General features: G+C 42.4%; 1 protein-coding gene across 4 annotated transcripts in view; it reads right to left on the bottom strand.

Annotated features, from left to right (window-relative positions):
* Positions 1 to 11,506, bottom strand: part of DNAH9 (dynein axonemal heavy chain 9) — a 297,242-nt gene that overhangs the window by 183,486 nt on the left and 102,250 nt on the right. For all 4 annotated transcript variants that reach the window (XM_088828905.1, XM_088828906.1, XM_055407299.2 and 1 more), the window contains exon 27: positions 1,898 to 2,054. In XM_088828905.1, the coding sequence (XP_088685031.1) occupies positions 1,898 to 2,054 (157 nt within the window). The remainder of the gene's footprint in view (positions 1 to 1,897; positions 2,055 to 11,506) is intronic.

Below are 11,506 nucleotides of genomic sequence, written 5' to 3'. Positions count from 1 at the left end.
CCATTCCTCTATCTGAATAGCTGAGCAAGAAAGGGAAGAGGAGGTTTGACACTGCTTAGTGAGGCTGTTTGGTTACAAAGGATGTCTGATGTCCAGGAAGTGGTCACCTCACCTTTGCTGTGTCCCACTACAGCTTGTACTTATTGTTCTTGCTCTGATCTGTGTCTGGACTAGACACACATGGCTGAACTTTCACACAGTTCAAACAAATTGAGGGTAGACTTGTCCTCTGATCCTGTACTCTTAGAGGAATTGGTGGGGTCAGGGTTCAGTAATCAAGTTTTGAAAGGATTGAGTAAAATGACTGCAGTGACATCTAGTCATGGGGTCAACTCATCTCTTCCTGTTTCCCATGTTAGGTGTGACTTTAAGAAATCTGCCTTTTCTTCTTCAGTCAATATCCCAGGTCTTCCACATCTAAATGAGTGTGTCCTCCAGAATGTTCCTCGGGAGAGTATACTTATCTCAGAAATACTGCCATTGCTTAACTCTAGAAGAATCTAGATACTTTATTCTTAAAGCTTAGCTTGTTTCTTTAAAGGGGGAAAAATATTTCTTCTTCCAGCTTGGCTTAAAGAGAAACATTATCTTTATGTGTTCATAAATAAAGGCAACCATATTAAAATTTAGTGCGTAGACTATATGGGAGCACAGCTATTTTGGGCCTGAATCCTCATTTTGTCTGCTTTCTATGAGAAAACATGGTGCTACAGGATTCTGCAACTCTGTGCAGCAAAATTTTATATACAAGAGAAATGATTAAGGTCGCAGCAGATCAATCTCATATAAAGAGTTCTGTATGGGGTAACTGCAAGTGCTATCTTGCAGTCTCTAAAACTATTTTTAAATTAAATTTATTTTGCAATCAATATATCACATCATTTATACCTACAAATATTTGATCCATTTAATGTAATTATTTTCTTTTTCCACCCACCCTAAATTTATTTACATGCTATCCTATTTTCAAAAGAGACTTACGGCAGTCTACAAAAATACATACAATTAAAAAAATAAAAATGAGACAGTGAGATAATCTATTATTATGCTTTTATAACAAAGAATCTATATAAGGTCTAGCTGTGAGCAGAATGTTGCTAAGAGGTGACCTAATGGGTGTCTTGTTTCCCTTGCCTTTTTTTTTATGACACAGCGCCTGGAATATATTTGATATTAAAATAATGTAAAAATGAAAAGTGACTGAATGAAGAATATTAACCTTGCACTTGTCTTTTGTGTATCTCTTGCTAAGAACAGAGGTTACTGTGACTTCCCTGGTGGTCCAGGGGTTAAGATGCTGCTTTCCAATGCAGGGGACAGGAGTTCCATCTTAGGTCAGGGAACTAAGATCCCACATGCTGCGTGCAACCACAGCAAGAAAAGCCCACGTGCTGCAAGTAAGACCCAGTGCAGCCAAAAATTAAAAAAACAAAACAGAGGTTAGTCTGTCTTCAGAAGCCAAACCTGCCCTTGTAAAGTACTGTGCCCTTGAGAAATTCTAGAAAAATGCCCACTTTTATAGAAGAGCACATCTATGGCTTTTATGTGAAGACTTTCATATCAGCCACTTATGAGCCTTCCTGGGATTCTGGGTCAAGTAGTGAATTTAGGCCTTTGGAGATATGTTCAGCTTCCTCATTTTACAAATGATGGAAGGAAGGTCCCAGAGGGGAAGTCACCCTTCTGTGGCTGCAGAGCTCATTAGTGGAAGTGGATTCCATGGTGGTGAGGTTTAACAGGAGGTCACTCAGCTCCCGGGGCCAAGGGTCCCCATGTTTCCTGTGAAGAAACAATGCCTCCTGGTCTGGGTCTCTGAGCTTGGCCAGAGTGGCATGGATAAAGCTGATCAATGGTTTGGGCCACCACTAGCCCCAGCCCCGCAAGGCTGGGCCTGTACCTTGTAATCCATCTGCTCGGAGCAGTTAAACACGTAGACCATGACGCCCAGCGCGCGGCCCAGGTCCTTGGTGGTCTCCGTCTTGCCCGTGCCTGCAGGCCCTGCTGGAGCTCCGCTCATGGTCAGGTGCAGAGATTGGGTGAGGGTGATGTAGCACCTGCCAAACGCAGAAAGGCGGAGGAGGGTGGGTCCTAGTGAGACAGGACTGAGGTTCAAGGCCACAAGAGGCTTGACACAGCTTCTGGAAAGGAAAGCCCAGATCCCACCAGTCTGTTCCCCTCTGTGCTGTGGGAGGAGGTTTCTAAATGGCACCTTCCTGACTGTCTTGACCTTGCCCTCGCTTATTTCTCTAGCTCACTTCTCACTGTCCTCCCCACTGCCCCAGCCCAAGTACTCTTAGTTCATTTGTGAAGAGGTATTCTCACTTGCTCAGCGCTATGGTCTGAATGCTAGTGTCTCTGCTAAATCCATATGTTGAAACCATATCTTAACCCCCCAGAGATTGTGGTATTAGGAGGCAGGGTTTTCAGGAGATGATTAGGTCGTGAAGGTAGAGTCCTCATGAACGGATTTCGTGCCTTATTAAAGGGATCCCGAACAATCCTTTGTCCCTTCTACCATGTGCATCCAAGTCCCTGTGTCCCTGTCCTTTAAGATAAATGGCTTTTGCTTTAGTCTCCCAGGTCTCCCCCTAAGCCTCAAATTGTTGACTCAAGAGTTAATGACAAGGGACTTTCCTGGTGGTCCAATGGCTAAGACTCCATAATCCCAGAGCAGGGCACCCAAGTTCCATCCCTGGTCAGGGAACTAGATCCCACATGCTGCAACTAAGAGTTCAAATGCCCAAACTAAAAGATCCTGCAAAGACTTATGCAGGAATGTTCAAAGCAGCAATATTTATAACAATAAGAAATTGGAAACAACTCAAGTGTCCATCAACCATGAATGAATAAACAAAATGCAATATATCTATGCAATGGAATGCTATTTAACAAACTAGTAGAATTAAGTTCTGACGCATACAACATGGGTGAACCTTAAAAACATTAAAAGGAAGGAAGTCAGATGCAAAAGATCCCATACTATTCCATTTATGAAATGTCTGGAAGACACAGCGATAGCACATCAGGGGCTGTCTAGGAAGGATGATGGGAGTGAGGTCTGACTGCAAACAGGGTGACAGCAATATTCTAAAGCTAAATTGTGATCACGGCCGCACAAGTCTAAGAATTTACTAGAAATCATTGATTTGTACACTTGTAATGGGTGAACTTTAAGACATGTAAATTGTATCTCAACAAAGCTTTTAAAACTGTGGCATTGGGTTTTTTAATACCTAGAAAATCAATACAAAAGCTCTCAACCTGCAGTCTAGATGGGGAGGGGCTGTCTGAGGAAGTGCGTGTCTCTGAAATGAACTCTTTGGTTTTGAATCTGATGCTAGAGTTGACCAGAATCTCTGACTTAACACTTTGCTCACCAGATGGTGACTGCACCTCCACTGCCACCAAAATTGCTTTGAAAAGATTTGGAGTTCCTGTATTTTTTAATTCAGTGTGAAATTCCCATAGCTATTTCAGCCTTTGACAAAGAAACCCAGGAAGGCAGTTTGCCCAGGTGGAGAGAATATACAGAATTGCTATTCTACCTGGAATTCTCCTGTGTAATGGGGTGAGGAGGGGATGGGCTGGCTGACTTTAACCCCTGGGGAGCTGGGCTCTTGAAGCTGCATCACTGTTTCCTGTGGACTAAGCTCACGTTGTTGTTCTGTTGTTGTTTAGTCACCAAGTCACGTCCAACTCTTTGTGAACTCATGGACTGTAGCCCTCCAGCTCCTCTCTCCATGGGATTCCCCAGGCAAGAATACAGGAGTGGGCTGTCGCTTCTTTCTCCAGAGGATCTTCCCGACCCAGGAGTCGAGCTCAAGTCTTCAGCACTGCAGATTTTTTAACCACTGAACCACAGGGGAAGCCCTACAGCTGCTGATCTGTGAGGTGGGCCAGAAGGTGAGGTGAGTCAGAAAGCGAAAATGTTCATTTCTGAGTCAGGTCCGACCCTTTGTGACCCCATGGACTGTGGCCTGCCAGGCTCCTCTGTCCATGGGATTCTCCAGGATACAGGAGTGGGTTGCCATGCTCTCCCCTCCAGGGAACCTGCCTGACCCAGGGGTCCAACCCAAGCCTCCTGCACTGCAGGCAGATTCTTTACTGACTGAGCCACAAGGGAAGGCAAGTCAGGGTTAAGGTGAAGAGCGAGATCCTCACCTGCATCAGTCACCGTGATCACTTGGCAGTGCTTCTCTCCAACACTGATAACTACATCTTCAGAGTTCTATGTGCAGCCTTAACCAAACCTGTGCTCTTAGGCTGAGCTCTGCCTCCACACTGGCCCCAAGGCCTTCATCTCTGCCAGTCTCAGGCTTCTTCCAGACCTTTGAGGGCCTGCTGGATGAAAGGCAACTGCCTGGGCAGGGGATCCTGGCCCCCAGCCAACTCTCCCACCCTTTTACTGTCCCATGGCTGCCTCTTCTGCTCAGCTGGGGGGCAACTCAGACCTCATCTCGCTGCAGCAGCAAAGCTCTCAAGGAATCTGAGAGCCCAGAAGAACAAGGTTCCACAAAAAAAGAATTCTCATAGGAAACTCAAGAATCTCCCCCAAAGAAATACTCAGATCTGGGTGTCAATCTCTTTTTGAGCATCTACTGAGCTTCTGAGTATCTCTAGAAGAAGCACTTGGGAGAAAATGCCAAAATACATACATACATATGTGTGTGTGTATGTATATATATATATATATAGGCAATTGCTCATATATGTTATATGAGCAATTATATATATAATTGCCCTTAATAACAGGAACTCTGGAGCTGGAAGGAATTTCTGAGATCAACTAATCCAATCCCCTTAAATCACAGATGGATAGATTGAAATTTGTGGGTTTCCCAGATGGCTCAGTGGTAAAGAATCCACCTACCAATGCAGGAAACACAGGAGACACAGGTTTGATCCCTGGGTTGGGAAGATTCCGAGGAGGAAATGACAACCCACTCCAGTATTCTTGCCTAGAGAATCCCATGGACAGAGGAGCCTGGTGGGCTGCAGTCTGTGGGGTCACAAAGAGTCGGACATGACTGAGCAGGCACACACAACGCAAAGAGACTGAGGTTAAGGGAGGGAAGGTGGGCTGTCTAAGGAGTTGTAGTAACCAAGGCAGGGACAGTGGGCCTTAAGCTTGGGCCATGAGGAAAACACAAAGAAAGGAAAGAGTATTCCTCTCCTTTGTGTGTGTGTTGGGGAGGGGTGGGGGGGCTGGCATTACGGTTGGGCCACTGAGTCAGCAGGATGTCCTATTCTTCGGGACACACACTCCTCCTCCAAGATTCTGTCTGTGATCTCGTTAGACTGTCCATCTCTTTAAATGTCTAAGTCACTGCTTCAATCTGCTTCTGTTTCCTACTGAGAGGGCAGATCATGCCGTTGTGGTTCGAGGCAAGGACTCAGGAGTCAGACACACTAACTTCAAAGTTTGCCTCTGCTACAAAGCCTTTGTGAAATCCGCCCAGGTTAATAAACTTTGGTGCCTTTGAAAAAAATGTGTCATTGGGGTCTATCACAGAGGATTTTCTTTGTACAAAGGAATTTAGATAGATCTGCTGCCTCAAAAACAACTGCAGAGACTTCCCTGGTGGTCCAGTAGATTAAGACTTTGCTTTCAAAGCAAGAGGGCGTGAGTTTGCTCCCTGGTCAGGGAGTTGAGATCCTACATGTTTCTTGGCCAAAACACCAAAACATAAAAAAACTGAAAGTGATATTGTAAGAAATTCAATAAAGACTTTAAAAATGGTCCACATTTGAAAAAAAAAAAACTTTAAACAAAAATAAAACAATTGCAATTATGAAAATGGCAAGGAATCACTGACTAACCCCAACATCAATATGCATTAATTTAGTTTGCTTATCTGGAAGACAGATTTTTAATGTTAGAAGAGATCTCAGAGGTTTGGCTCTTTAACCATGCCTCCCATTAAACCCTTCAAATACTGTCATGCAGCCTTGTCTTTCAGTAAGACACGGTTTATTATTTTAGAAGCTGGCCCCTTCCACCGTGGGTTGGTTCTAATTGTTTGAAAGGCCTTCCTAGTATTGAGCTAAAGTCGGTTTTTCTTTTTCGGGCAAGTGATGTCTGCCGGCTTTGTTTTCATCTGACCTACCAGGCTCTTGTGAGGACAAGATGAGACGAGATAAGACAGTGCCTTGGAAAGTAGAAAGCTGACCCATTTTCAAGGTATTATCTGTTACGATAATAAATAAAGGAAATGTAGCTTTCCCTTTTCTTTTTTTTTTTTTTGATACAGTCATTCGAATGGCAGATTAAAGAAAACATCAAAGGTGCTATATCTTGATTTCAGCTATGAATAGACTTGAGGCTATTCCAGCCATGTGGTTTGGCTAATCTTAGAGTTGGTGAAATCACAGCTGATTTTATTCATTTCCTATTGCTATACACACACACAAAGAGGCTTTTAAAAAAACTCCCATTTATAATCTCATTTCTATACATAGGAATCCAGGTGGCCCCTCTACTGATGGTCTCACAGGGTCAAAAACCAACGAACCAGTTGATTGGACTCTTATCTGGACCCTCTTGGGGAAGAACCTGCTTCCAGTCTCATTTGAATTCTTGGCCGAATTAAGTTTTACCAGTTGTAAAGGACTGAGGTCCTCGGTGGACTGTTTTAAAGAATTTTCACTGCAAGGCAGTAGATGGGCAGAATAGGAGATATATTTACAAAGACCAACTTTTTCCTATACCCAACTGAATTTTGATGAGATTCTGTTTGTCTGGTTTTTCTTTTATGGACTATGCTTTTGGTGTTGTAACTAAGATATCTTTGCTTAATTTCATTAATCAAAATTAACAACATTTGCACTTCAAAGGACGCCATGAAGAAAATGAAAAGATAAGCAACAGGCTGGGATACAATCCTTGCAAACACATATGCAATATGTCCAGAATATACAAAGAAGCCTGCGAACTCAGTGAGAGCACAAACAGCTCAGTCAAACAACAGACAAAAGACATGAAGAGAAATCATGCCAAAGAATATATACAAATGGCCCATGAGCACATGAAAATATGCTCAACAGCATTATTATAGAAATGCAAATTAAAACTCAAATGAGATCCTACTTCACATCCACTAGAATGGCTACAATAATAAGACATAATAATAAATGTTGTCAAGGATGTGGAGAAATGGGAAGCCTCACACATTGCTGGTGGGGATGTAAGACAATCAAGTTACTTCAGAAAATAGTTTATCAAAAAGTTAAACATAAAACTGCCACACCACCCAACAACTCCTTTCCTAGGTATTAACCCAAGAGAAGTTAAAACATATGTCCACACAAAAACTTGCAAGCAAATGTTCACAGAAACATTGTTTGTAATGGCCCCAAACTAAAAATTACCTAAGATAACTGGATAGGTAAAATATGTCATTATCTGTAAAATGGACTATTGTTCAGAGATAATAAGTAACAAACTACTGACACATATTTTATAAGGAAAAAACCCCCAAACATCACATAAAATGAAATAAGCCAGACACAAGAGACCACATGCTGTAAGATTCCATTTATAAGAAATGTACAAAATAGGCAAATTTATAGAGACAGAAATAGATTAGTGACTGCACAGGACTGTGGGTGGGAATGAGGATTAACTATAAATGGCCATGAGGGATCTTATTGAGGAGCATAAAAATGTTGCAATTGATTTATGGTGATTTACACTACTTGATAAAGTTACTAACAATCATTGAATTATACACTTGAATGGGTAAAATCTTTGACATAAAATACAGCTCAATAAGTTGTTTTAAATATATTTATTTCATTATATATATATATATATAATGAAAAAAAAACCTTACATAGGAATAAAAAATTTAAAACTCCCTAGAGGTAATGATAAGAAACACTCAAATCTATGTGAAGATATTTATAAACTTTTCTAAGAAACACCGCTGAAGGTGTTGCAGGAAGGGGGACCCCTTCCAGAGCCCGAAATTGGGCTCTTGTCTAATACTGGGAAATGAATTGTCTCAGGAGACACATGTGCTGACAAAGGAAGAGATTTTTATTGGGAAAGGGTGCCTGGGCGGAGAGCAGTAGGGTAAGGGAACCCAGGAGAACTGCTCTGCCGCAACTCACAATCTTGGGTTTTATGGTGATAGGATTAGTTTCTGGGTTGTCCTTAGCCAATCATTCTGACTCAGTCCTTCCTGCTGGTGCACGCCTTGTTCAGCCAAGATGGAGGCCAGTGAGGAGGATTCTGGGAGGTAGTCAGACATGTGTTGTCTCTTTTCGACCTTTCCCGAACTCTTCCGGTTGGTAGCTTATTAGTTCTGTGTTCCTTACCAGGACTTCCTGTCATAAAACAACTCATGAAAATGGTTACTATGGTGCCTGGCCAGGGTGGGCGGTTTCAGTCAGTGTGCTTCCCCTAACAAAGGTATGAACAAAGAGAAATAGATCACATATTATAAAGATGTGAGGTCATTTTTTCAAAATTAATTTGAAGGTTTTAAGGCTCACCAATTAAAACCCTAATCATTTATATTTTGGGACTTGACAAAATGATTAAAGTTCATTTGAAAGAAAAAAGGAAGAGCTTCAAAAAAGGAAAATGCAAATACATGATACCTTGCTATAAAAATATTACAACTCACAATAAAGCTGCAGTCCTTAAAGAGTACAGCATATAGATGGATTAACATAATGATGAAACAGAGTAAGGATAGATAGGCTGAGGCAATTTGACAGACTCAAAACTTTGAATAGGGTGATGGTTATCAGTATCTTTTCCCACTAGTACACTGTCTTTTTATTTTGCTGATGGTTCCCTTCATGGTGCAAAGGTTTTTAAAAGAATGAAACTTTGCCATTCGCAACAGCATGGATGGCACTGGAGGGTATAATGCTAAGTGAAGTTAAGTCAAACAGAGAAAGACAAATACGGCACGTTTTCACTTATATGTAGGATCCAAAAAAATAAAGTGAATGAATATAACAAAACAGACCGATACACACAACAAACTAGTAGATATCAGTGGGAAGAGGGTTTAAGAGAGGAATAATATGGTGGAAGGGGATTAAGACTTGTCTCTCTGGTATGTACAAAATAAATAAGACACAAGGATGTGATGTACAGCAAAGGGAATAGAACCAATATTGTATAACAACTTTTTAAAAATGTATTTATCTATTTGGGCTTCCCTGATGGCTCAGATGTTAAAGAATCTGCCTGCAACTCGGGACTAAGCACAGTACGTTTATTTATTTACTTTACAGGAGTCTAATTGCTTTAAAATATTGTGTTAGTTTCTGCTGTACAACAAAATGAATCAGCTATATGTGTGTATATATCCCCTCTCTCTTAAGCCTCCCTCCCACCCCATCCGCAATATTTTATAATAACTTTAAATGGAGTATCATCTATAAAAACACTGAATCACTATGCTGTATACCCCAAACTAATATTACATTGTAAATCAACTATGTTTCAATAAAAACTTGAAAACAGAGGGTATCGTTTTGCTAGGGTGTGTATGCTCAGTCGTGTCTGACTCTTTGCAACCCCACGGACTGTAGCCTGCCAGGTTCTTCTGTCCATGGAATTTTCCAGGCAAGAATACTAGAGTGGGTTGCCGTTTCCTTCTCCAGGGGATCTCCCTGACCCAGGGATCGAAACCGTGTCTCTTGCCTCTCCTGCATTGGCAGATGGATTCTTTACCACTAGTGCCATCTGGGGAGACCATGACTTTGGTAATTGTGGCCTACTCAGAAAATCACCCTCAGACTCTTGCGTCAATTATATCTTGCCCACTTGCCTTGGTGCCTAAGAAATTAAGAGGTTCTGCAAATGGATAAGCAGTTGACAGTCCTTCCAGTAGGGGGCTGTGTGTGAAGGTGAAGGAAGGGGAGTGAAGTGGGAGGAGATCCTCCAAAGACGAAGAGACAACCTAGGAGAACAGCTTTTGTTCAGCATGAAAAAGGATCTCCATTTAGCCCTTCAACTTAGCATTGTGTTCAAGTCCTGGGACAGCGGCTGAGCCATTGTACCTACTTATACATTCTGGTCCCATCCAGGCAGTGGGATGTTCCAAAGAAATAGGCATAATCAGTCGGATGTACAGTAATGTGGTTGTGCCTTTAATGAATGTGCAGAGGCTGTGCGGATCAATTGTCCATTTGATTAATTCCTCTGGCAGGAGAGAATTAAATGTACTTAAGCGATACACCAGCAAAAGCTCAATGCTCTTTAAAATGCAATTTTCTGGGTGGAGGCCAATTTTTTTTTTCTGGCCAAGACATTTCTTGAGATAATAATGGAAGTCAATGAGAAAATGGAATTTGCCATGTAAGTATGCACTCCACACTAGAAGAGCATCTCACATGCAGAACAAGGTCAAGCTCTGTACAGTATTCACCGTTCTTTGCAGCAAATTTTCCTTTTAAGTTCCTATTTGCATTCTTCCATAGGAGAGGTAATAATGCCTATTTTGGAAATAATTCATTGCCCAAACTTTACCCCGTCCCTCTAGGAGGCATTCAGCGTTAGAGTACTGCTGCTGCTCTTGCTGCTAAGTCACTTCAGTCGTGTCCGACTCTGTGTGACCCCATAGATGGAAGCCCACCAGGCTCCCCCGTCCCTGGGATTCTCCAGGCAAGAACACTGGAGTGGGTTGCCATTTCCTTCTCCAATGTGTGAAAGTGAAAGGTGAAAGTGAAGTCGCTCAGTCGTGTCCGACCCTTAGCGACCCCACGGACTGCAGCCTAACAGGCTCCTCCATCCATGGGATTTTCCAGGCAAGAGTGGCTTGCCATTGCCTTCTCCGGTTAGAGTACTAGAGATCTCTAACTCCAAAAGAGGCAATCATCTCTTTCAACTCACGGGCAGGTGTGAAGACCCAGGGAAAAGGAAAGTTGTGTACTTTTTATTACTTGGAATAACGTCTGATGTGCCAGGGGAGAGGAAGGAAATACTCTGAATGGTATGGGAAGCTGAATGCATCAACCCAGGTCTCAGAAATCATTTCACTGCTTTAACACAAGGAATATTTCTCAAATGCCTGTTATTTTCTGAACATGATGTTGAGTCCTGGGGCACCATGGAGCAGTGAGCCAATCAAAGTCAATGCTTTTGTGGAACATATAGTCCAAAGCAAGAGACAGACATTAATCAAGTTGCTCAAACATATAATAGCTTCATTTCTCTGCTCTGAGTGATATAAATTCCCAAACTATTAGCTCATAGTCCAAGGCAGGCAAAAAAACTCACTGTCAGAGAGAACACCCTTCCGAATGCCCTTCCTGTTTAGAACAGGTGTCTTGCTGAGAATCACCACAAAGGCAAAGACATGTGAGAGGGTCCCCTGTGAATGAAACTCCAGGTGGGAAAGCTTTTCCCTGTACCCACAGTGAATGAGCCCCTCCAACTGATCGTGACCCAGTGAAGCCCTAGTAAAACCCCTGCGACACCCAAACCCTCAGAGTTGCTGCTGCCTTTACTATTCCAGCTGCAGAGAAGCCTGCCTCTCCCCCT

This window comes from Moschus berezovskii, chromosome 20 (genome assembly GCF_049115385.1).
Source record: "Moschus berezovskii isolate FMDL1 chromosome 20, NW_MosBer_1.0, whole genome shotgun sequence".
Classification (NCBI taxonomy): Eukaryota; Metazoa; Chordata; class Mammalia; order Artiodactyla; family Moschidae; genus Moschus; species Moschus berezovskii.
The sequence above is the reverse complement of the archived record's forward strand: the minus strand, read 5'-3'. Positions and strand labels throughout refer to the sequence as shown.